The 25,853-nt window shown below is 51.9% G+C and overlaps 2 protein-coding genes across 4 annotated transcripts in view; both read right to left on the bottom strand.

Annotated features, from left to right (window-relative positions):
- The window catches only part of CAPN5 (calpain 5), a 59,446-nt gene extending 42,040 nt beyond the window's left edge, over window positions 1-17,406 (bottom strand). The window contains exon 1 of one of the 3 annotated variants that reach the window (XM_010989944.3): window positions 17,281-17,406. The gene's annotated coding sequence lies outside the window, so the exon portion shown is untranslated. Of the gene's footprint in view, window positions 1-8,687; window positions 8,857-17,280 lie in introns of those variants that run through there. The other 2 variants (XM_031460415.2, XM_010989951.3) reach the window with 2 other exon arrangements.
- A 1,509-nt stretch (window positions 17,407-18,915) lies between these two features.
- On the bottom strand, window positions 18,916-23,807 carry B3GNT6 (UDP-GlcNAc:betaGal beta-1,3-N-acetylglucosaminyltransferase 6). The gene has a single exon (XM_031460411.2). The coding sequence runs from the start codon at window positions 23,295-23,297 to the stop codon at window positions 22,155-22,157; it is 1,143 nt and encodes a 380-aa protein (XP_031316271.2). The 5' UTR covers window positions 23,298-23,807; the 3' UTR covers window positions 18,916-22,154.
- Window positions 23,808-25,853: the final 2,046 nt, after the last annotated feature.

Below are 25,853 nucleotides of genomic sequence, written 5' to 3'. Positions count from 1 at the left end.
GGAAGGACGAATGTGGTGTCGGAATGGAATATTTCACAGTAATGAAAATAAATAAATTACTGCTGCATGCAACTCCACAGGTGGCCCTCACAAGCACAGTATCAGACGAGAAGCAATACCACGATTCCACTGATATAAAACTGAAAAGCAGGCGTAACCTGTCCACGGTGGGTAGAAGGCAGGATAGGTACTGCCTTTTGGGGTGTGACTAAGGGGCATGAGGGGGCTTCCGGGGTTGCAGGCACACTGCTCCTTGATCAGGCGGGTGGCCACGTGGATAGGGTCACTGAGCTGTGTGTCTCCGATTAATGCACTGTTCTGTAGGTCAGCTATGCTTTAACCAAATGTTCAACAGAAAAAGCCAGTGCAGGGGCCCTGGGAAGAAGGGCTCGCTGAATCTAGTGACCCTGATCCCACCAGTTCTGGGCCCTCACAGCCCAGCCATCAGGCTGGACACTACATACCTGGAGGGTCCTGCCTGGCACCCAGGGTGGGATGACCCAGGGTTAGGGGGAGCAGGGAAGGACGCCACGTTTGGTCAGAGCACTAGACCTGGCCTGGCCTTTTCACACGCTGACTGTGTGACTTCCTGTGAGCCTCCTCCATCTCTCAGGACACTTGTGGCTTTCACACCTGAAGTGCTCAAGTCCAAGAGAGGGTCCTGCAAGGTGGAGAGGTCACTCTCATGCCCCACCGGACACACAACTTAAGGTTTCCTCTCTGTGAAGGGAGTACCAGCCAGCCAGGGACCACCCTCAGGAGACACCTGGGCCCTGAGGGCAGGCAGGGAGCTCAGGCAGAGGAACTGAGCTGACAGTGAACAGCAGTGGGGGTTGGAGAGGACACTGCAGGTGAGGTGCCCAGAATCCCAGCCAGAGGTCCTGGAAGGCCAGGCACAGGGATTGGGCTTCTTCCTGAGGTGGTGGAGAGCCAGGAAGGGTGCTGAGCAGGGCAGGGACTTGAGATTCACCTGGCAGCCACCTGGAGCGAGCACTAGAAAAGGACAAGCCTGGGGCAGAAAAACCAGAAGGCAGGCCACAGAGCTCATGTGTGAATGGAGAGCAGACGTGTCCTAAGGCTGGGTGGGCGGGAGGCCCAGCTCTACTTGGTGACCAGCCGGTTGTGGGAGTGAAAGGGAGACCGCAGGAGGGCCTGCTGGGGGTCCCTCCTCTGTGGCCCAATTCCCACACCACATAGTGGGTGCCCGCGGTGCTGTATCGCTCAGCAGAGTGGGCATCACCCAGGGCCGGCCAAAGGAGCCAAGGATGCCCACACCCACAGCCCGGCGGGCAAAGACCCCTGCCCCACCTTCCTCACCGGCCACCATACCCCACTCCAGGCAACGGGGCCCCCTCCCCTTTGCCACATGACCAGAGAAGGGCTGAACAGCTGTCTGATAATTCAGAGAACTTGCTCATCTTCACTGACAGCCCCCATCTGAGCTGGTCCTGAACTGACAGGAGGGGGTCAGATCCTCAAAGCAGTCCCAGGAAGGCACAAGGAGACAGACACAGACCAAGAACTGAGACAGACACAGACCAAGAACTAAGCCAGACACACTGGTCAGTGCTTGCAGAAGTAAGCGTGTTGTAGGAGGGGCTACAGGGATGGGAAGAATGGTGGTGTCTTTTCAAGATGGAAGTGGACGGAGCAGGGCTGGAAGGCCAGGCCGGAGTTGAGGGGAGAGCAGATAGGGTGCACTCCAGGTAAAAGGAAGGCGGGAAAGGACCAGGTAACAGCTGGAAGGTCAGGGTGAGGCGCTCTGAGTGGGGAAAACTGGCAGGAGCAGCTCTGCAGGCCTGGGATGCCGGGCTGCGGGACTTGGGCTCTTACTGAGGGCACAGGGGAGCCAGGGAGCAGTGCAGGGGCGAGACTAAGGGCTAGGGCTGAGGAAAGGGGCTGGGGCAGTCACCCAGGTGAGCAAGAGCCCGGGTGGGGAAGGCCAGAGGCCAGGGATGGGGCCTGCAAAGGACAGCGCCTCAGAGTCTGGTGACTGTCTAGTTATTTGCAGTTTTGGTTTTATCAAAGTGTTCCTGCCTTTTATCCTACACCCCACTCCCACTTCTGCCCCACAAGCCACCACTTCAATAGCACGCTCAACGCCTCTCTCTCGGTCCTACTCTGGTTGCATGTGGACTCCCAGGGCCCCGTCTCCCCATGCACCGCGTGCTGAGGAACAGATGGTGGGGTGGCGGGGGGAGAATGTGAAGAGGGACAGCTGGGCTGGGGCCACCGGGGCTCCAGGTTCCGGCAGCAGAGCCAGGGGGCCAGGCCCAGTGAGTCACTCTAGCCAACGCCGAGCAGGCGGCACCGAGCAGGCGGCACTGGGGCTGGGAAATCCTGTCTTTCTTCTCCACTGCCCTTGCCTTATCGTTTAAGCTTCCAATGCAGTCTCCACCCAGCTGCAGAGAGATCTTTCTAATAACATAAACCCAACCAAGTCCCTCTGTACTAAAAGACACAGCGGGGCTGAAGGGCAGAGCCAGGAGTGTTTGGGGTGCAGGGTGTCTCACTAGTTCTGAGGGACAGTGATCTTGGGGCACTGATGTCCCCCTGATAGTGTATTTGGGGGAAGGGCAGCCTTGGGGCCAGCTCACTGTGTGGCCCTGGTTGAGTCCCAAAGCCACTGCCCATGGCAGCTCCTCACTGGGACCTGGGTGTTGTGAGGACGCACTGGGAAGCCTCTGTAAGTAGCTGTGATCCGGCTGGATCTGCCAGGTGTGGGCAGGGACAGGAAGAAGCTGGGAACCTTCCTGGGCAGTGGGCAGGCCAGGTCTCAGCCTCAGGCAGGGTGAGCAGCTGGTTTGGGCACTGAAAGTCATGGGGAACGGGAAACGCAGCTCAGCACCACATGCCAGCAAGAAGGTGCCGAGGGAGGGGCAGGTGCAGCTGAGCACCCCCAGCAGGGGCTGTTCTTTCTCCTAAGAAGTGGGGGTTAAGGGGGTCAGGGGGTGACACCTGGAGGTGCATGTCCCGAGTGCTGCTCACTCCCCATAAGGGAAACAACCTGACAAAAATGAGACTTGATCAGGTCACTGAAGCCACTACTGGGCTGTGTGACCCAGGCAAGCCCCTGCCCTCTCTGGCCTGTAGGCTCTCACCATTGAGGTGGAGAGGGGTACACTTCTTGTTCTTTCCTAGCCGGCTGTCTTTGTCACCAGGACAGCCTCTTTTCTTGCTGCCTGCAAAGGCAGTCTGTGCCCCTAGCACCATCTGTCTCCAAGACTCAAGGTTGGAAACCTGGTAAGGTGGTGCCTATTTCTTGGGCTGGGAAACTGAGGCTCAATTCCTAGGTCAAGCTCCTGCACAGCTTCAGAAATGAGCTGTACTGTTTTCACTGCACAGATGAGCTCAAGGGCTCAGACAGGGAAGAGATGCATTCAGGATGGAGCCAGGAGCAGGTCTCATGTCAGAGCTCTGCTCTGCCTGGCCCACCACTCCCTCCCTCAAGCAAAGACAGTGACCCACTCATCAGCCCTAGGGAGTCCCTGTCAGTTTTGTCTCGCTGTTCAACTTCTGTGCCTGTATCTGGCCAAGGGGGCAGCGAGGAGTCAGACAGGGCCAGCCTGGGAGGTGCGCCTGGTGAAGGAGAAACAGCAACCCCAGCACGCACCAGGAGCAGAGATCAGCTCTAAGAGCACAGTGTCAGGGAGGAGGCAGCATCTATCTAAGCAGGAGCTCAACAGGTGGGCTGTGATTTTTGAGGCAGAAGTGGAAGGTTCGGAGGAGGACAGAACATTCTGGGAGGAAGAAACCATTCAGGCAAGGCTGGAGGATGGTGCAGGAGGGAGGGAAGAACGAAGAAGGGGCAAGCACAGAAACATTGCCACAGCCGGGTCATGGGGGCTGGAAAGCCAGGCTGAGGACTCGGGAGTGTGCTGGGGTGTGAGCGGGGCTCCTGGACGATGCACAAGAAGGTTGGATGGAAAGGAGGTGAGGATGCATGCAGGGAGACCAGGCTGTAGAAATGGCCCCGCAAAGCACGGCCTTGGCAGTGGGGATCGGAGACCCACACCGGGGCAGGGTGCGCAGCACACAGGCCAGGCGCTCTCTGGGAGTCTGGCTGGAGGGCCTTCCTTGGAGGCACCAGGAGGCTCACCACCTCCCAGATGACAACCACGTCTCTGGGTAAGTGGCAAGCGGGCAGTACTTCCGGGCTCCAGGCTCTGCTGTGCCCCATGTCACGTTCCGGCCCATGGCAGCCTTGAACGCCAGGCAGAAGGCCAATGAGAGCCTCAGAATGTCCTACTGACATCCTCATCCTCAAGTGGGGAGACTGCGGCTCAGGGAGGGGCAAAATGGTTCCCTTCCTAGTGCCTCAGAGTTCTCACCAATAAAATGCAGGTCTTCACTCTGTTGGCCCAACCTGCCCCCACGCCAGCTCCCCTCACACATCTCGGCTCCAGGCAGGATTTAGCCTCATTTGGCCTCGGTGTACTTATCTGCAAAATGGGGCTCCTGGCCCAGCCTCACCCTCACAAGGTGACGGTGGCAATCAAGAGACCCTCAAGAGCACTGGGGTGATTGAATGAACATCTGAAATAAGCTGCGCTACACTCTGAAAGGCTTAACTGAGTGTTGTCTGGGTATGGTCACTGGAGCAACCCGTGGGGACAATACCATCACATTCCCTTCACCCAGACCTCCCTGAGCTCTGGCTACCATGGTCTCAGGCTAGGCTCTGGGGCCAGAGAAGCAGCAGCCCAGACTCTGCCTGCAAAAGCTCCTAGGCTGGGGTGGGGGTGTGGGGACAATGAAGGTGACACCCTTGGGGGGAAACCAGCAGCTCTGGGCACCCAGGAGGGGGAATCTCAGAGAACGACCTGCAGTGACACTGCAGTTGATTCCTGTGGTAGCCTGAATAATGGCCCCCAAAATATCAAGCTCCTAATCCCTGGAACCTTAGACTATTACCTTATATGGCAAAAGGACTTTGCAGATGTGATTAAGGATCTTGAGATGGGGAGATTATCCTGGATTATGTGGGTGGCCCCTAAATGTAATCAAGGTGTCCTTAAGAGGGAGATCTGACTCCAAAAGAGAAAACGGCAGTGTGACAACAGCAGGAGATGCTAGAGTGACGAGGCCACAAGGAACACTGGCTCCCCTGGAGCTTCTGGAAGGAACCACCTGACAACATCTTGGTTTCAGCCCATAAGACTCCCTTCAGACTTCTGACCTCCAAAATAGTAAGAGAATAAATTTGTACTGTTTTCAGCCACTCTGTCTGTGTTAACTTGTTACAGCTTCGCTAGGAAACAATACCATTCCTGAACCACAGTGTGGTGGGCCTGTGGCCTCGCACCTCTCTCCTGCTCGAGGAAGTGAGGGAGGGAGTGAAGATGAAGTTATTACTCCTTCAGTTGCTCCAATGGAAAACAATCCTCCCAAGCGCTAGTGTCTTAGTGACTATTATTAGTAACAAATCAGTTGAGTCCCACCTCCCTCACCCGGACTGGCAGAAGTTACACAGCAGCAGGGGGCACTGGGGCAGGGGCTGGCCTGCAAGGGCAGACAGATAAGGCCAGCAGGATCTCTGTCTCTTGTCCCTCGGGCCACAAGATCCTGTAGCCACCCTGGGAACACCCTGACAGTGCTGCTCAGCTGGGTACCTATGGATGGGCTTGGTCTGTTCTGGCCACATGCACCAGTGTGGCAGAAAACCACAGCCCATGCCCACAGGCCACCAGAGCCTCAGCCAGCGGCACCCTCACACTCCTAGCCCCAGGGAAGCTGGGCCCCTAGAAACACATTCCTGAAACATTAGACCAGGGAGCAGTAACTCAGGCCATTACAGGCCAGCAATGCCCACATTCCACAACTTTCTGTGTCCAAGCTTGAGGGCTAGCTTCCTAAAACATCCTGGATTAAAACCCCAAAGGTACTTGGCCCATTTTGCCACTAGTGAGCAGGGAAAGACAAGGCCTGAGGCCAAAGCGAAGTCGGCAGCTCAGCCTGAACTGAAGTGAGGCCATTCCAGGGCGTCACACCAGCCCAGGGAGGAGAGGCTACAGAGACGGCTGCAGGAGAGGCCCCTGGGGGACCACTCTCAGCCAAGGAATGTTTTGAGCAGAAAAGGCAAGGCGTGAAGGCGCAGAAGAGGTCTCTGGAGGGGCTAGAGAGGTGGAGGGAAGGCGGCTCTAAAGGCACTCAAAACATTTGAGGACACAGAGGCAGGGAAAGGCCTCTCTCAGAGCCAGGTGAGGCACTGGACACAAAACACTTCCACGCCTGCTGGGCCCCAGACAGCAAGCCTGCCTACATGAGGGGGCTAAGAGGGCCACAGTTTTCCACCACAGAAGCCAAGAGGGGCTTCCACTTCAGTGGGGAAGACCCTGTTTCCTTTCACCCTTCTCCCAAAGTCAGGCCCCTGCTTCCTCTGGGTCGTCCACTACCCCCGCACCCCTGGCCAGGGAAGAAGGGACTACGTGATGCTGATTATTAGTTACTATTAGTTGTAATGGCTACCAAACACCATGTACTTCATAAAGCATTTTTAGTAACGTGATTTACTTCATCATCATCCCCCAGATCTCTGAGATTAGGCAGCATTTACCCCCATTTCGCATACAAGGATACTGAAACTCACAGGGGAAGTTCCTTGCCTCAAGGTCACGTGCCAAGCCTGTCTCATCAAGGAAGAAGCTGGACACAATGACAGGTCATGCAGGTAGGAGGGGTCATTAAGAGAAGCTTCCTTGTGCCCACTGGCGGCTCCAGGAGGGTCTCCTGTTCAGGGACCAGGGCTTCAGGGCTGTCCTGACAGCCCGCAGGGAAAGGAGGGGCAGAAGTAGCCAGAGACAACACTGGCCTGGGAGCAGTGTTCTGGATTATCACCCCAAAAGCCCACAAGCCTCTCAAACCACTGTGTCCAACCCTCATCTCATCAACTTCCCGGGACTAGCTCCACCCCGACTGGTGGCTCCACCTCTGACAGGGCTCCCTCATCCCCTCTTCCTCACTGGGGGCCCCATGCAGCCTCTTAGCACTTCCTGTTCACCCCCACCCCTGCTCTAGGAACCTCTATCAGATCTCCAGCGCCAAGCCTGGCCCTGGGTGGGGAGATGGGGAGGGGAGAGGAGAGGAGAGGGGGCCTCTCCTTGCTCTGGCCTCCTCCTCACTGGCCTCCATTGCAAGTCCTTCACCACAGAGTCAACAATGACTCTTCTGGGACACACACCTGAGGACTTCATGCCACTCTCCACAGGCTATCATTCAGCTGCATGCCTCCAGGCCTTTACCCAGCTATTCCCTGCACCTGCAGTGCCCTGCCCTTTCTCCTCTGCTTGGTGAACTTCTCATCCTTCAAGACCCAGCACCGATGTCTTCACAATGAAATCTTCCCCAGCTCCCAGGCAGGGACTGTCTTCCAACACCTGGGTGCAACTCTGGACAGGGGCTTCTCTGTTTTACCCATCTGCCTCACCAGTCAGAAGAGCTGGTCCTCAGGGCACTGACCCCACTTAAGCATCTCTTCCTGGCTCCTAGCTTTGGCCTGAAGCAGCAACAGCTGGGCCCATCCTACCCTGCAAGCCCTCAGCCAGCAGCCAGGACTCCCCACCTCAACACCAAGACTCTGGGGACTGGAGCAAAGACCAGGCCCAAAGACCTTGGGTGGGAGGGTCTCAATCCTTGCAACAGAACGCAGTGATTCCCCAGGAGGCTGCACCCTCAAAGGGTAGTTTGAGCCCCACCCTCAAACCCCTCTCTTCCAGGAAGTCTGCCCAGATTTCTCCTTCCCCAGAATCCTAGGTATAATTGCCCTCGGCACCCTTCTTTCAAATGCTGGTCCTGGGAGAGGGTTCTGGCTTGAGAGCCAGGACAACCCAGGTGCAAATTGTGGCTCAGCAGCCCTGAGAGAGAGTAGCTCATTTCACCTTCTCTGTCCCTCTCTCCTCAACCCTGTGGGGTCTAGGGCTGAATCCCACCACATGAAATGAAGCCTGGAGAGAACTTGGCACCTGTTAATGACCTGTCCTACTTCACCCCTGGACCCCAGGTAGGTTGCCCTAGACTCCCAACTATGAAGGGCGGAGGCAGAATGAGAGAAGCCCAAGATCCAATTTCCCTCAGATTTTCCCCCACTTCCCCACGCCCTCACAGACACATCCAAGCCCAAGAGCCATTCTCCCTCAGATTCTCCCCCACCTCCCCACGCCCTCACAGACACATCCAAGCCCAGCAGCCCAGGAAATAGGACCCCATGACCTGGGAAGAGGGTCAGGAAGGGAATCGACTTTGGCCTTGCCATCTTTCCCAAGCCTCCAGGGAAGGGGGATGGGGAGGTTCCCAGGAGGGGGTGTGGAATCGAAGGAGTAGAAGGCTGAGAAGGGATAGGAAAGCGAAATTGTGGGGTTTGAGGAGGGGAAGAGCCGGTCAAACCCCGAGAGCTAAACCCTAGCGCGTCTGAACTAGGAAACTGGCTCCGGAACACCGGGGGTCAGTGGGAAGAGGCAACTCACCGGGTTGGGGGTGGGGACGAACACCGGGAACCCGGGCTGATACTAGAGATCCCCGCCCCCCGGGGCCCCAAGGCCAGCGCACATCTCCTTCCTCGCCGGCTGCGGGATGTGCACCCCCACCCACAGATTCGTGCTCACAGGGCATGCACTGGCCCGCGCTGCACCCGCGCGCGCGCACACACACACCCGAAACACACACATGAACACACGCGCGCTCGCACACACCTCCTTCAGCGCAGCGCCTCCTACCCGCCGCGACGCCGCGGGGCCAGCGGACTCTAGGGACGCAGGGCCGAGAACGCACTGGAGCAGAGGCTGGACCGGCCCCAAACAGCAGCCTCCGGCTCCAGCCGGAGATCAGCTGGGGCTGGCCTGGGGCGGGGGCTCGAACTGGGACTCCCGGGCGACCCGCCCCTCCCCGCGGCCTCCGCCCATTTTGGGACAGAGGCGTGGTCTCCAGAGGGGCGGGCGGGCTAGGATTGCAGCGCATGCGAACTAGAGCCGAGCTGTGAGGCGAACTGGCAGGGAGGAGGATGCGGAGTTCCCGCAGCAGAGGTGGAGAGGATTTGGGGACCCGGGCGGCTCAGCCCGACCCGGCCCGCGCTCTCCCTCCCTCCGTTCCAACCTCGCTCTATCCGCTGTGGAACATCTCCGGGAGCCCACCCTCTCCCAGGGCCCAGCCCAGGGAGGCAGCTGCCTGAGGATTCCGTGCGAGCCCCTGGAGGCTCTCAGGCCCGCGGAGCTTTAAGCACGCATCTCCTGCAGAGACCCGCAAGACCAATGCAGGGAGATGGGAAAAGAAGTCTCAAAGAGGCAAGCGCCCATCTTTTCCCCATCTCCATGTTCATATTTCATTCCTAAGACTTGCGATGAAGGAACGCGACTCACACAACCCAGGAAGCGCAAAGAGAGCCCTTGTCAGATGGGGAAAGCTGGCTCCGGGGCCATACTGAGGTTTCATTTACTCGAGCTGTGATAGGACGACGGCAGGAGGGGCAGGTTTCCAAACTAAGACTGAGAAGGTTTGTGAACCACCAGCCTTGGCACACAGTATGTATGGGCTCTGGATCAGCAGGGCAGATGTGTCTGTTCTGCTCATCCCACACCTGTGTCAGCCACTTTTTAGACAGAGAAACTCAGGCCCACTCATCTCCCCCTCCAGTGTTCCCAGTCTCGGTAAATGATTTCATCCACCTTTCAGTCACTCACACTAATCAGGCCTCTTCCACAACCTCAGCCTCTGTCCCAGGCCTCCCAGCTGTTTCTCTGCTTCGTGTAGCTCCAGCCCCTTACAGAGCCTTGCAAATACGCAGCCATGACCCACTACCCATAAAACAATGTTCCAAGACTGTGCCCTGCCTGACTCCCTCCCCCAGGACCCCACTGCACTGCGGACTCCCCAGCCCTCTCTGCTCCTTTCAAGGGCTACCAGCTTCCCCACTCTCAGAAGACCTTGTTTAACGGGGACCTGCAAAGTCTGAAAGGCTCTTCCTTCCCTCTCTACATGGCATGTCTTGCTATCAGGCCTGGCTCTAATGCCGAGTCTCCACCAGGAAGCCCGCTGGCCCCCTCAACTGTTCAGCAACACCCCTCACCCCCACCTCTCCACTCTGTTTCCAGGGCCCTAAACTCATGCTGCCTCTCTTGGAGTTGGTGATGGAGTCTGTAGGAGGGTGAGGCTGAGGCTCATTATGGGGAAGACAGCAGCACCTGGTGCAGCCAGGCAGCTCTGGGCTCAAGTCCTCACTATTACTGGCTGTGTGGTCCAGGCAAGTTCTCTCTCCTATCAGAGCCTCATTTTCCTGTCTGTAAAATGAGCTTCTAGCAGTAGTGTGTGATGATCAGGTACAGGCAAGTCCTGGGGCCCTATAAGGCCCCAGCATGTAGGGTGTTGGGCAGCATTGCGATGTGCTCAAAGGTGGAGCTGGGGTCACGTCTGGGAAAACGTTTCTGCCTCAGCCCACACAACAGTGGAGTTCAGAGGAAGCTCAGGCCCTCTTTTGTATTTCAGTGTTGGAACCACAAAAGCAGTGTTGTGTGGTGGATGCAAGAATGGACTCTGGACTCACTGGCTGGGCTTATATTAGCTGTGTGACATTGGACAAGTGACCCAACCTCTCTATGCCCAAATCACCTCACTTATAAAATTTTTATAGTAGCACCCACGTCATAGGGTTGTTATGGGGATTAAATGGACCGAGCCACGTAAAACCCCTAGAGTGGGTCTGGGCTCAGAGTAAGTGCCCAGCAGGGCTTGGCTGATGCTATTTTTATTTTGCCCAACCCCCAATTTTGTGAAGACATGGAGTCCCCAAAAGCAGAGACTTGCACATGGGTGGTTAAAGCCTGGCCATCCCAGAATGTCAGTTCTGGGAGGGCCCACCTCAGAGCCCATCTCTGGCAGCTCCCACCTTCTCTGACAGATGAGGAAAGAGACCTAGAGAGGGACAGTGACCTGTTCAGGGCACCCAGCCTGGTGGGGTGGGAGTGAGAAGGCATTGGCCCTGCTCCTGTTGGGGGCTGGGGGCAGGGGGCGAGGTTTCCAGACATGACAGGAAGAGCCTGGTCTCCCAACAAGTCTGGGAAAGGAGTGAGGCTCTGATGATGCTCTGGACCTGGGTCCCTGCTGGTCGGTTGCCATAAACTGAGTCACTGAATGGTGCCATCACCAGGCCTGTTGTGTAGGTGCTTTTCCTATTTAATTCTCACAACCACCCTCGGCGGGAGCCCTCATTAGCCCCATTTTACAGATGACAGAATTGAGCCTCAGGGAGATGCTCCGGTCACACAATTAGGAAACGTCAGAACTGGGTTCCTACCTACCCTGTCTGACTCCACTCTTGTGCCTCCTCCTCCTCTTCTCTCCCCCACAGAAATGCTACTGGCTCCTTGACTTGCTGTCCAACCTCTGCTTGCATTCCCTTGTACCTGGGAGCTCATTCCCTCACAGAGTAGCCCTTTCTACTCCTTCTTAGAGACCTTGTCACCCAGAGCTGACATAGTTCCCTCTTCCCAGTTCTGCAGGACTTCATAACCTCCACCCCACTAGAGCCATGGAGAAACCCCTATCTTCACTGCTCCTGTATGTAACAGAGTTTCCCAAGTGAAATTCTTATAATAATCATTTCTTTTAAAAATCCCAACAGATCTAATTGCCCAGCTATCACTTGAGAACCCTAAAAAAGCCCCTTGGCATGGGCAATGACTCAAAATAGAGGCTCCAAATGGCTGGTGTCTTGGGGTGGGATATTCAACTAACCATGTTAACCAGTTCCCCCACTCCCATCTAGCCAGGGGGCGGGATCGCAGGGGAGGAGTGGACTTGGATACACAGAACTTTCAGGTTGGGAGTAGCTGCTGATGGTATCCTGCTGAGAGTTCGGAAAATGGGAGAATCACATTGGACTCCAGGGGAGAGCAGACACCATGGAAAATGGGGATATGGAGGACAGAATGAACTTTGAGTTGCTCTTAATTCCATGATGCTCTGAAACACTGCTTATATTTTGTTAGTATCTTGGATATTATTAAGAACCAGCCAGGGCCAAATGGGATTTATTCCAGGCATGCAAAGTTGGTTTAACATTAGCAAATCCATTAATACCATTAATTTGCCAGGGCTGCCATAACAGAGTACCACAGCACTCTGTTGTACTTAAACAACAGAAATTTACTGTCTCACAGATCTGGAGGCTAGAAGTCCAAGATCAAGGTGTCATCAGGGTCGGGTCCTTCTGAGGGCTATATGGGAGAATCTGCTCTGTGCCTCTCTCCTAGCCTCAGGTGGTTTGCTGGCATCTTTGGCATTCCTTGGCTTATAGAAACAATACCATGATCTATGCCTTCATGTTCCCATGTGTTCTCCCTTTGTGTGTCTATTTCTGTATCCAAATTTCCCCTTTTTATAAAGACACCAGTCACATTGGATTAGGGTCCACCTCCTGACCCCGTTTTAATTTGATCACCTCTGTAAAGACCCTATTTCCAAGTAAGTTTACATTATGAGGCACAGGGAGTTAGACTTCGACATCTTTGGGGGGACACAATTCAACCCATAACAAGCATGAACCGAAGGGGAAATCGTGATTTTTCTCTATAGATGCCAAGAAAGGCTTTAACAAAATTCAACACTGATTCATGATAAAAATACTCAATGAAATAGGAAATGAGGGGTGGGTATGTACTTAACAAGATAAAATGTAGTCCTAAAGCCAGCATCTTACTTAATCAGGAAACAGTGGAAGCATTTCCACTATGATCAGGAACACGGCAAGAATAGCCACTATCTACACTATGATTCCACGTTGTACTAGAGGAATTAACCAATGCAATTAGACAAAATAAATCAATTTATGGCCTAAGGCTGGATAAAGAAGGAAAGAAGGAAAAAACTATATCTCTTTGCAGATAATATAATGTTATACCTGAAAACCCCCTAGAGAACCAGTGATAAAACTAATTTAAATAGTAAGAGTTTAGTGAAGTAGCAGGATACAAAATTAAAATACAAACTCCAATGGCCTTTATATATACCAACAATAAACAGAGGTCATAAGGGTAGAGAAAGCACTTCATAATAATAACAATAAAAAGATTCAATGCTTAGGAACAAATTTAAGGAGAAATACATAAATTCTATATGAGGAAAAATTTTGAAACATTCTGGAAAGACACTAATGAAGAACAAATATGAAGACCTCCCTGTTCTTGGACAGAATGAGTCAACATTATAAAGATGTCAGTTCTCCCTAAATTAATTTGTAAATTCAATGCAATCCCAATAGAAATACCAGCAAGCTGTTTCATGAAGATAGATGAGTTGCAAAGTCTGTATGGAAAGATAAACATGCAAGAATAGGAGGGAAAACACTGGAAAAGAAAAGCCATGAGGTGGAAACAGCTTTAGCAGACATTAAAACATAAAGGCTTCTGTAATTGAAAATAGTTGGCACTGGTGCATGAACAGACAAGTTGCAGTAAACTAGGAATTTAGCAAGAGACCCAAAGACACCTTTACCCAAGTGATTTGAGATATGCCCCTTTGACACATACTAAAAATGCGCTTGTTATAAATGGTATTGGGACAACTGGGTAGCCATTTGGAAAAAGATAAAATTAGATCTATATGTCACACCCAGCAAAAGAATAAGCTACATGGACCGGGGCTCTAAATGTAAAAACTAAAACCACACAAAGACCAGAAGAAAACATGGGTGACTTCCTCTTTAACTTCGATGTTGGGAAAGGCTTTCTAACTATGCTTCAAAACCCGGAGGGCATAAAAGACCAATAAATTTAACTACATGAAAATTTTAAAAAAACTTTGCATGACACAAAACACCATAAAGTTTGTCAGAAAACTGACAAACTGGAAGAAAATATTCATAACATAATATCACAAAAGGCAAATATCCCTAATATATAAGTAACTCTTAAAAATTGAGAACAAAACCTAAAAATCCAATAGTAAAATGAGGTGGCAAGGCATGAACAGACAATTCACCAGAAAAGATATAAAAATGACCCTCAAACATATGGAGGAAAGATGCTCAGGGACACTCCAAATTAGAGAAAGGCAAATGACAACAACACTGAGATGGATACTGCTTCTTACCTAATCAGACTCACAAAAAAATAAAAATATCAACATCTTCTGCTGGCAAGGTTGTGGGAGAACAAGCACTCGAATATATTGCTGATGGGAATGCATATTGGTGTAATCCTCTGGAGGAAAATTTGGTAATACCCAGTAAAATTAAATACATGCTCACCCTTTAACCCAGGAATTCCACTTCTAGGAATTTATCCTGACGATAGACCTCCAAAAATGTGAAAATACATATATAAAAGGTTTTTCACTAAAGGGTTATTTTTAATTGCACAATGTTGGGAACAACGTACCCGAACATGGAGAGTGATGGATAAACTATAGCATAGCCTATCCATACAAAGGAGCACTATGCAGCTGTAAAAAAAAAAAATCTCTGACTTTAGATGGCATTAAATCCAGCATGCACTATTTAGCGAAAAAAAGCAAAAGCCAAGAGTATCTGTATGGTGTGCTCCTCTTCATGTGAAGGAGAAGAGACTATGAGGACATACACACGTGTCTGCTCATTTATGCAAAGGAAATGCAGGAGGGACAGATGAGAAAGTGAAGAGATTGGTTCCCATTAAGGGCAGGTGGTAACGGGTGGGAAGATGTGGGAATGGGGCTGGGAGAGCAAGGAGGAGGAGTGGTACTTCTCTGACTGTATCTTTTAAATTTTTATTATCGAGATATAATTCACATACCACAAAAATCATCCTTTTAAAATGTAAGATTCAGTGGATTTAAGTCTATTCACAAAGTTGTACAATCATCACCACTTATTCCAGAACATTGTCATCATCCCAACAAGAAATCCTATCCCCATCAGCAGTCACTCCCCATTTACCCTTCCCCCGACTCCTGACAATCACTAATCTGCTGTCTCTGTGTATGTGCCTATTCTGAACATTCCCTGTAAACAGAATCTGGCTTCTTTCACTTAGCATAACTGTTTTCACGGTTCATGGACGTCATAGCATGTATCAGAACCTCATTTCTTTTCGTGGCTGGGTAATATTTCACTGTGTATATTTACCACATTTTGCTTATCCATTTAGCCTTTGGGATTTTTCCACTTTGGGGCCAGTATGGACAATACTTCTATGAACATCCATATACACATTTTTGTGGGACATAGGTTTTCAGTTCTCTTGGGTAAATACCTAGGAATGGAGTAAGGCAATGAGATGGTTTTTGAGGAACTGCCAGGCAGTTTCCCAAAGAGCCCAGAGCACCACCATGAGAACCTCAATCCTCCCCACCAAGCCCTGCCAGTTGTGGGTCCTGGAGATCCTCTTGGTGGGAAAATGTTGCCCAGGACCTCAGCAGATGAATGGAACTTTAGTGGATCTGGTGCAGGGTCAGGGGGCAGCTAGATCCAATGGTTCCTGGATTCTCCAGTGTCCTGCCCAGGCCAGCACCAGTAGGCGGGGTGGGGGAGTAGCATGGGTGCAAGGAATCCCCTGGGTGCTTCCTGGACCATCTGAGATCCAGAGGGCCTGCTGCCCATGGCCCTCCCTCAGGCAGAGTCCACATGCCCACCCACCCCCGCTGAGGGGATCTGGCTCTGTCATGGGGTCCCAGCTCAGCACTGAGGAGGTGGGGTGGAGGTTGGGAATAGGGGGAAATACTGCCAAATGGGGTGCCCAGAGGGTCCTGGCTGGGCCTTAAAAGACTTTTAGGTCCAGAGGGCAGCCTGGGAGAGGTGGATCTGGTGTTCCCTCAGGCACCTGGGGGCAGGGGCTTATTTGGCTAAGAAGCTTTGGATTTAGTGGAAGGTTTCAGGTACTCTGGCCCCTGGGAGGGCCCTGAGGGGTGAGAGGGAGCACGTGCCCCACTGTGGCAGGCCCCTTGGACACCCACTTGAGCCGCGGTTGCGTGGGGGCTGTGTCTGGAGTCTCAGGCCACACAGGCAGCTGTCTTCCATCTCTGAGAGTTTGGGGAGCTCCCTTCTTCCCACTTCTGTGCAGAGGCCAGTACTGCTCATGCAGGGGAGGGGTGGGGAGCTTTGGAAGACATCAGGCTGGGTCCAGCAGTGAGGCCGAGGCTCTGGCCTGCAGCCCACACGCAGCTGCTACGGAGGGGATGAGGGGAGGGGCAGGAGGAACAGGGAGCCCCGCTGACACCTGGTGTAGAACATTCTGAAAGACACTCAGGGCCTCCTGTCCTCTGCCGCATACTGGGGAGCTGTGGGGATGAGTGGAGGTAGGATCCCAGGCAGTTGGGGTGTGGTGTGGGGGACCCCTGTCCCCCCAGGTGCTGCCACAGGCTCCCAGGACACGTGCGGGCCGTCTCCCGGACTGTCTGTGCCCGGTCACCCCACCCCAAAGGCCAGGCCGGAGCCAGCCTTCCTATCTGCCCTGACAAGCACTCCCCTCCCCTCCCATTCGCCCCTCCCCCAGGTTCCAAGCCCTGCACACTCCACCTCCCCTGACCTCTGCCCCCCTCCCAGGTCTGGCACATTCCTTGCTCCCCTACTCATCACCTCCTCACTCTCCCCAGGGCCCCTCCTGCCCCTGAGCTCCTGTCTCCCTCAGCCAAATGAACTTTCTAGAATACAAATCTAATTTGTGATTGATTGCTCCAAACTCTTGAGAGCAAGAGTAAAGGAAAAAAAAAAAAGATGACATTTTAAAAACTGATGTCATTTCTGTGTTCTTGGGAGTATGAGAACAAACCTTCTGGAAAGACTGCTCTTCTGCTGTGAAAAATAGATTAATGGGCCTGTTTACTCAAAGGCCAGGCAGAGTCTAGGCTGGAGGGGAGAAGAGGGTCATGGCCAGGACAGAACAATTCTGTGAAAGACCGTCCCAGGGTGGAGGAGGCCAGCTCTAAAAACTGTTACAACATTGACTTAAGGCTAAGAGACTGGCCGTTTCCCGGCCGCCAGTCGAGCCGCAGGTGGTTCTGCTCTCCGGGAGGGGGAGGGGCGGAGTCCTCACTCTGGGCAGCGACGGGCTCCACTTAGGGGCCACCGACAGGCAAACATGGTAGTTAGCATTCAAACCCCAGACTGTCCCCTCCGCAGGGCTGCATTCTGAGCTGAGCCCTCACTGCCACACGCCTGCTGGGCGATGCTGGAGCCACGGCTCCCCTCCCGGCCCACTTTCCTGCCCACTCAGGGCCCTTCTGGCTCAGACTTCCTGTCTCCCCACAATCTTTATTTGCTCTTTTCTTCTGGGTTTGAGGGTGGGGCTTGGGATGGGGGAAACTGGGGTGGGGCCTTACCTTTGAGCTCCACCTTCACCTCTTGCCTCAAACGGGTTTCGACCTCCAGCTCTCAAGTGCCGCTGAGTCGGGTGGCACTGAGCAGGTTTCCTCTACTGAAGACACACACGTTACAGCTGTGTGTGTGCGCATGCTCGCACACAGCCTAATTGCCACCTGCCTCCTCTCTGGAGCCCAGAGGCCTGGCCTCCGGCCTAATGCAGCTGCAGCCTTTGGCTCTGGGTGTGGTGAAGTTCAGGCACGGTGCCTGGGGCCATGGTCAAGGCCCAGGAATGGCAGGCAGGAGGCCATGGCCCAGCAGACTTGGTGACTTTGGGCAGGTCATTCACTTATCTGGGCCTCAGTCTCCACATCTGCCCAATAGGGATGATAATAATCCGTGTTCCCAAGATGGGGTGTGGATCCAAGAAAGTCAGGGGCTTGGAGGTGCTTTACAACACTATATCTCTATACGTTAATTTAGATGTTTAAAAGATATCTTAAATTTTTAAAAAAATTTTCTTGTATCACTTTTAGATTCAGTCCTGGGTACATTTTTACTTCTGTTATAAATGGTACTTTTACCAAGTACCCAATTGCTTGTTACTAGTGTATAGAAGTTAAATTGATTTTTGTACACTGATTTTGTACTAGAAGACTTGGTACATTTTAAAATTAAGTAATTAACTGTAGGATTTGGGTGTGGTGTTGATGTTTTTCGAAGTAGGCTAATGGTTCTCAATGAGGTGTACTGCCCACTAGGGGTAGATTTGAAGGAAGTTTCTTGCTGTGCTCAAGAATTTACACATCACAATTCATATTATTTTATTTTAAAGTATTTTTCTTTTATTAATCTTTTATACTACAATTAAAGAATTATATTGGCTTTTTTGGAAAATAAATGTGTGGAGAGATTATATTCCCTAAGAATTTCATTTCAGGATAGGGCATATAGCATTAATTTTATGGGGAAATTAGATCTGATAGGATTGTAAGCCTGTGAGGTTTTGATAATTTACTTTTTTCAAGTTATTATAATTTTGAATCTTTATCTTGCCTTGCTGTTTCTTGACCTTGGAAAATGGAACAGCTGTGACGATGGGCACATCTAGCTTTTTCTGAATCTTAAAGGAAATGCTTTCAAATGCTTTCACCTTTAACTGAGATTTTCTTTAAAATCACGAATGGATGTTGAATTTTATCAAACATTTTTTTCTCCCATATGAGATACTTATATTTCTCTTGATATGATGTGCTACGTTGACGAATATTCCTTTTTTATCCATATATTCTGATTCCTTTTCTAATGCTAAGCCCACCTCGAATTTCTGGGATAAACCCACATAGGTGCTGGGACATTATCCTTTTTACGTATTGCCACATTGTGTCAGCTAGCATTTCATGTAGGAGTTTGCATCTGTGTTTGTTAGTGAGACAGCCTCATCATTTTCTTTGCTCTTGAGGGGTCCTTGTTAGCAACGCTGTCCGGATTAAGGGAGTTGGTTGGGAGCACGGGCTTTACGTGGCCCAAGGACCAACGGTCAGCCTCTAAGCGGAAACCGTGTGCGGGGCGCGCCCCCTGGCGGCCTCGGGGCGCAAAAGTGCCCGATGAGCCAGGCGGGGTGAGCTAGGGGACATCAGGCGGTGCTAGGGCTGTGCGAGCCGCGGGCCTTCCCTGGGCCTGGTGACGCTAGCAGCCCAGACATGGGGTGACCAGGACCCAGAGTAACACAGCAGTCCCATAACTGTGGCATTCTGACTCTTCTGAACTGTGACGTTCCTGAATCAATCTCTTTGCCCATGAAGTGGGGATAATCCACCTGCCTGTCAGGAAAATGGGAGGATGTCGTCAAAGCACAGAATTCAGATTTTCCAAAGGACATAGAGGTGTCCTCTCCTGGCCTCAGCATTCTTGTTTTCTTATCTGTGACAAACACTTGAAAAATGGCAACGGGAGGAACGGGAATTCAGTGTCAGTGACACTCAACTGTCCAGGTAGCAGTCTGCATCAAGGAGGTCTGCTTGAAGGATGCACATTTGTTCATTTATTAATTTTTGTTCATTATTTAATTATGGCTCATTTATTCAACAAATATGTATTGGATACTGTGGTAAGTAGAATAATGGCCCCCCAAAGATGTCCACACCCTAATCCCTGGAACTTATGAATATGTAAGGTTACATGGGAAAAGAACATTAAGGTTACAGATGGAATGAAGGTTGCTGATCAGCTGACCTTAAGACAGGAGGATAATCCTGGATTACCAGGTGGGCCCAATGTGATCACAGGGGTCCTTAAAAGTGGAAGGTGCAGGCTGAAGAGTCAGAGAGGGAGGCCATCATTCTGGCTTTGAAGATGGCGGAAGGGGCCTCTAGAAGCTGGAAAAAACAGACCGGGAAATAGATCCTCCTCGGAGTTGCCAGCAAGGGATGCAGTCCTGCTGATACTTTGATTTTAGCCCCATGAGGCTTGTGTCAGACTTCTGACCTACGGAACTGTAAGACAGTACATCTGCATGGTAGTTTGTCACAGCAGCAGTAGGAAACTAACACAGACACTGAGTTTCAGGGGCAGTGGCAGATGCTGGGGGCTCTGGGGAATTCAGAGCCATAACCAGGCAGGAGGTGAGGAGAGGCGGTGCTGGGCAGCTCTGTGCCCTGGGACAAGGGTTGGGAAAGGCTTCTCCAAGGAATGATACTTAACCTTATATCGAAGTTTCTGTCAAATGAAGTGAAGGTGGAAAGGTGTTTCAGGCAAGGAAACAGCATGTGGGAAGGCCTAGAGGCAAGACAGTGCACTGAACACCAGAGGTTCCATGAGCCCTGGCAGAGTGAAGAGAGATCAGCTGGAGAAGGCAAGGAACGCAGGTCAAACAACTGGTCCAGTCAAGAGTCTGCCTACCATCTGAGGACAGCAGGGGCAGAGTTTGGGAAGGCCCAAAATGTGAGCAGATCTGCCTTTTGGCTGCAGAGTGGAGAATGGATCCCTAGGTGCCTCTGGCTGAGGCCCACATGAGAGCTGCTGGTAGCCTAGGCCAGACTGGTGTCCACAGAGATGGAGGTGGAGAGAGATTTTAGAGGTAAAGTCTATGGAACTTGGTGATTGATCAGATGGGGTGTCAGGGAGAGGGGGAGTTTGAGATACCCCCTCCCAGTCCTGGCTTGGACAAATCAGGGCATGATACTGCCATTTGCCAAGATGGGCATGTTGGTCGAGGGGCAGGCTTGAGAGAGGCTTCAGTCAGGGTGCTTGCAGTATATTCAAGACCAGATGACCACTGAGGCAGCTGGATATGCATCAGGGGTTGGGTGAAGGTCTCTTGGTGGGGACTCGGGGTAGATTCTGAGTCCTTGAAGAGAGATAAGGAGGAGGCTGACTGCTGGTGATCAGGCCAGACCACAGTTCTAGTGGATATTTTTTTATTGCAAATGATAAAATCCCCAAATGATGTAGGCCACCAGGGAATTTACTGTTTCTCCTAAATGAAGCCCAGCTATCCTAACTTCAAGCATGGCCACTCAGGGGCCCAAGGAGATCATCCAGTTTCTCACTCCCCTCTTTTTCTCTCTGCTTCCCCTGTGTGTGGGCCTTCCCTCTCCCACTGCAGAGGGACTCTCCCCACCAGCCTGGGCAGGATAGCAGCTGGCAGCTCAGCTTACATCATCCCAGCCCAGCCATGCTAATGGAAGAGAAAACTTTCTTCCAGTGTCCACATGAAACCCCACCAAAAGGACTCAGAATTGCTTTTTGGATGGTACATGAGTACGTTCCAACCACTGTTTCTGGGGGAGATTGTGTAATGTGAATGACAGTTTCCCCAAAACCACATAGAATTGGTAAGGGGTGGTCCCCAGAGCAAGTTAGCTTGGCAGAAAACAAAGGTAGATACTGTTGTTTGCCAGTAAGATATTAGAGGATGTCTTCTGGGGGCTTTTGGAAGGGCTCCTTCCTTCCAAATGGACAGGATGTCTGGAAGAGCAGCAACCACCTTGTGGCCGAGAAGAATAGTGTCCTGAGGATGGCAAAGCAGAAAGGTGGGGGAGCCTGCGTCCATGATGGCATCATGCAGCCATTGAATTCACCAGCTTTGGAGCCTCCCTCCCACCAGACTACTTAACTATAATAAATGACTTTCTATGTTGAGCCATTTTGACTTGGGTTACCAGTTATTTGCAGCAGTGAGGTCTGTGCACACGCCAGGGATGTCCACGTCCTAATCTCCAGAACATACAGTGCATACATTAGGTTGCAGGGCAAAGGGGAATTAAGTTTGCAGATGGAATTAAGATTGCTGATCAGCTGACCTTAAGACAAGGAGACTCTCTTGGATTATCCAAGAGGCCGAATGTGACCACAAGAGTTTTTTATAAGTGAAAGGGGAAGCAGGAGAGTCAGAGAAGGATATGGGGCCAATGGAAGCAGAGGTCAGAATGATGTGACTGCTGGCTTTGATGATGGCTGTCCGTTCAGTTCCATGCAATTGTGGAGGAAATGATGAAGTGACAACTCACGTGTACTGCACCTGCAGGTGACATTTAATCCTGGCTCTTCACCCCTCTCTTGCTCCATTGTCTACAGTGATTTGAGGCGGGTGTCCTGGAAGGCTGTAGAGGGGGTGATGGAGCTGGGTTTGGAAGGATAACAGATGCTCCCGTGCCCAGTGGGCTTCTTTTCTAGCTGCACATTCGAATCCCTGAAAGAACTTTAACAATACCTAGAAGTCTGGGGACACTTTCGGAGATGCGGCCAGGATTTAGGTATTTTCCACCCTCCTCACCCAGGTGATTCTGGTTTGTGGCTCGAATTCAGGTGCAGGGAGCTGGATAGGAAAGAAGGTATCCAGAAAGCATCCCGTGTAGAGGCTGCTTACCCACCCACCGCAGCCCACCCGGCCTCAGGAGACCCTGTGCCCTTGGCTACAGCTCAGCCCGGAATCGTGCAGCGCCTTCCACATGAGCAGCATCTCGTAGGGCACGAAGCGGTGCACAAGCAGCAGATTGCGGTACACGCAGGGGTCGAAGGAGGGCTGCCGGGCGCCAGGCATGTGCACGCCGAAAGGCCGGATGCCCTCGTGACCGCTGGGAGCCAAGCCGGCGCGCTCCAGACACATGCCCATGTAGGCGTCGTCGATGGGGAAGAGCGGGGTGTGGCGGGCGGCCCGGTGCAGGGCCTGGATTGTGTAGTGGGACAGGAGGAAGCCGCCACCGCTACAGTACACCGGGTAGGCCGGCCCCGAGAAGAGCTGCGGGGGCACGAAGTACTTGCTCCAGCTGTCGCGGATGGGAACGGAGCCGCTCATGAGCTGCCCGACGAAGAGGTGGCTGTCGGGCGGCTGCGCCTCCAGGAAACTGACCACGTTGGCGGTGTGCACGAAGACGTCGTCGTCGCCGCTGAGCAGGAAGCGCGCATGCGGGCAGCGCACCGCCAGCCAGTTGAGCAGGTGCACGTGCTTGAGCGTGAGGTTGAGGAAGGTGTCGGCGAAGGCCCACTGCAGCACGTCGCTGTGCTCGCGCGCCTCCAGGGCCACCAGCGCCGCCAGCTGCTCGGCGCGCTCGGCGTCCTCGGGCGCGGCGGTGCCCAGCAGGAAGAGGCGGCGCACCGGCCGCCCGCCGTAGCTGCGCTCCTGCCCCCAAGTGCGGCGGATGAGCTCGCGCCGCTCGTAGTTGGCGGGCGACGACTTCACGGCCAGCAGTAGGAAGGCCTCGCGGCCGCCCGCGCACTTGGCTGGCGAGTCCCAGAGCAGCGGGAAGTGGCGGCAGTGGCGATACCGCAGGTAGTCTTGGATGCGCGCAGGCAGCTGCTCAAAGTCGGCCGTGCCATTCACTGAGGCATTGGCCACGCACGCGGGCCCTGGGCTGGATGCGGACGGTGGCACGGCAGGGGTCACACTCACAGCTGACCGGGAGCCATCCCTCACCTTCTTCTGCTGAGACGTGGACACTTGGAGGAACCACTGACCCAGGGCCAAGAAACTCAAACCCACCAGAAGGCAGGCCAGGGGCTTGGATTTCACGGACCTGCGGCGGTGAAAAGCCATCTGTGGGGAGGGAGAACCGAGTCAGCGATGAGCCTGGAGTCGTCTTTGGATCAGGGGACTGACACCCTTCCCCCCGTCACGTCTCTCCTAGAACCCAGAATCAGCCCTTCCTCAATTCTGTTGTTACGAAGGTAAAAAAGAAATCAGAACTGAACTGAAACACTTCACATCTACCACCGCCGGAAGTGTTCTGACTTTCAGATCTGTGTATCTCACTGCCTCCTGACATCTCTGGCCATCACCCAGGCCCAGCGGACTTCACCAAGTCAAAGTTAAAGCCTCTGTCTCACGGTGAATCCATATGCTGCTTTTTCTACCTCATTGATTGGTCCCACCATTAGCCCAGTTGCTCCAACCAGAAACCCTGACTTTCCCCCCCTCTTAACTTATATCCACTCTCCAAATCCTGTTGATTCTGCATCCAAATCTCTCCAAGCTTATTTCCTCTTCTTTACCCCTGTGGAGCCCTGACCCTGTCTGATCTATTTCCCTCCTTGCCACTGGAGTCAAGGAAGCATGAGGTGCTAGTCCTGGACTCAGACCAGGGTCAGAATTCTGGCATCATTACTTGTATGTATCATCTTGAACAAGTCCTTTCAGATTTCTAGGGCTAAGCATTTTCTTCTGTATCAAAAGGTTAGTAGATTCTTACTTTATAGGGTTGTTGGGAGCATTAAATGAGCATAAAGTGGCCAGTCAATGAATGGCATCAATTCTTTACCCTCTTTGGGATCCTCTGGCTCCACCTCCTTCTATTTCTACCTACTGGTGTTATTTTTTGTTCCTCATACATGCCAGGTCAGGCCCCTCTCCTCTGTGTATCAAAATTCCCCGCCTGCCTAGGTACACCTCAAGCCCTGCCTTCATGAGGACACCTCAGGACAAGTCCCAGATCACAACAGCCTCTCCTGTATTTACTCCCTTCTAAATTCAGCCACACCAGGTCCTGCCCTTCTTAAAACACTGCTCTGTTTCAGGGATGCTGCTCTCTCCTGGCTTTCCTCTTCCCTCTTTAACTGTGTCTCCAATTTCCTTTGCTCATTTCTTTCTCTCTAACGTCCTATAATGGTGGAAGGTCTCCAGGGCTCTCTCCTAGAGACTCTTCCCACCTTTGTGCAAGATGATTTCCTTCACTTTTAGGATCTTCAAACTCCAGAACCATATGTCCAACCAACTGCCTACTACTTACCAGCTCCATGTGGTGGTCCACAGCCACCTCGGATGCAACCTGAGCTCTCATCTTCCTCCCTAGAGTTGTCCCAGAGTTCCATGCCACCATGTTGTTAAAGCCAAAAACTGATTGACTCCCTCCTTTCCCCCATCCCAAGCTTGGTCAGTTCTAACTCCTAAATATTTCATCAGTCCCCTTCCATTCCTACTATCAACAGGCTGACTCAAGCTAGCATCTGCAGCTCAGATGAAATAGCCTCCTGCTTGGTCTCTCCACATACTTTCTTGCTCTCAGCTGATTCCTCCTCTGCAGCAGCTGGAATAATCTTTGAACAATGCTCTTTCCCTCAGCTTCGCACTGTTCTGTACCTGGCCTACTCATCAGCTAAGTCGCAGCCTCGGACTGCCAACACTTCCTACCTTGGAGCTTTCCCTTGTGCTGTTCCACTGCCTGGATGGACCTCCCTTCCCCTCCTTTACCTACTTAATGCCTGCTCTGCCTTCTCACCCTCTAGTTCCACTTGAATAGGAGTGTCCTTGGGGAAGGTTTAATGCAGCATAAAGGAGACTATAATGTTATTTATTTAGTTTATCTTCTCTCCTAGTGTGTAAGCATCTTGAGGGCTGGGATGGCATCTCTCTTGTTCAATACTGTCTCCCCAGTGCCCTGCCCAGAGTAGGAGTTGGGACAACATAGTGGTGGAAAATATTGGCTGTCTGGGTTCAAATTCTGCCTCTAGTATTTTCTAACTTCATGTTCTGAGCAAGTTGAATTTAGCTCTCAAATACCTACCTCTTAAGGGTTATTGAGTGATATATAAAGAATTTAGCATGATACTTGGCAGACAGTAAATGTTCAGTAAATATAAGCTATTATGATTATCAGAGGTACCAATAAATATTTGTTGAATGAATACTTTTTGCCCAGAATATGTGCTCAATGAGCATTCTCAGATTGAGTCATTTGTGCATAGATGTTACTGAGTAGATGTACTCTCATGTGTGGGTCCGTACACAATGTGTGGCACAAGATGGGCACAGAGCAGGTGTTCAATGAAATAATGACAGCAGTTAACTACAAATAAAAGTGGGAGAACCTTGCAAAAGCTATAATCACTGAATCCTGTTAGAAATACTAGAGGTAGATTCCTACAACTCTTAATGGATTCCTGCTTCAGTGTTTAATGTGCTGAGAAAAAGAACCAGCAAGATAAACTACCTGGAACATTTGGGATGTGCAATACCTTTTTTTCAATGAATGAAAGAATACAAGGATGAATGAGAATAGAATTTAGAGTCTAAATAACTCGGGCATGAGCCCCAGCTTCTTTCATTAGCTGTGTGACTTTGTATAAATTTGTTAAACCTCTTAGGCTTCAGTTTCCT

This window comes from Camelus dromedarius, chromosome 12, assembly GCF_036321535.1.
Source record: "Camelus dromedarius isolate mCamDro1 chromosome 12, mCamDro1.pat, whole genome shotgun sequence".
Classification (NCBI taxonomy): domain Eukaryota; kingdom Metazoa; phylum Chordata; class Mammalia; order Artiodactyla; family Camelidae; genus Camelus; species Camelus dromedarius.
The sequence above is the reverse complement of the archived record's forward strand: the minus strand, read 5'-3'. Positions and strand labels throughout refer to the sequence as shown.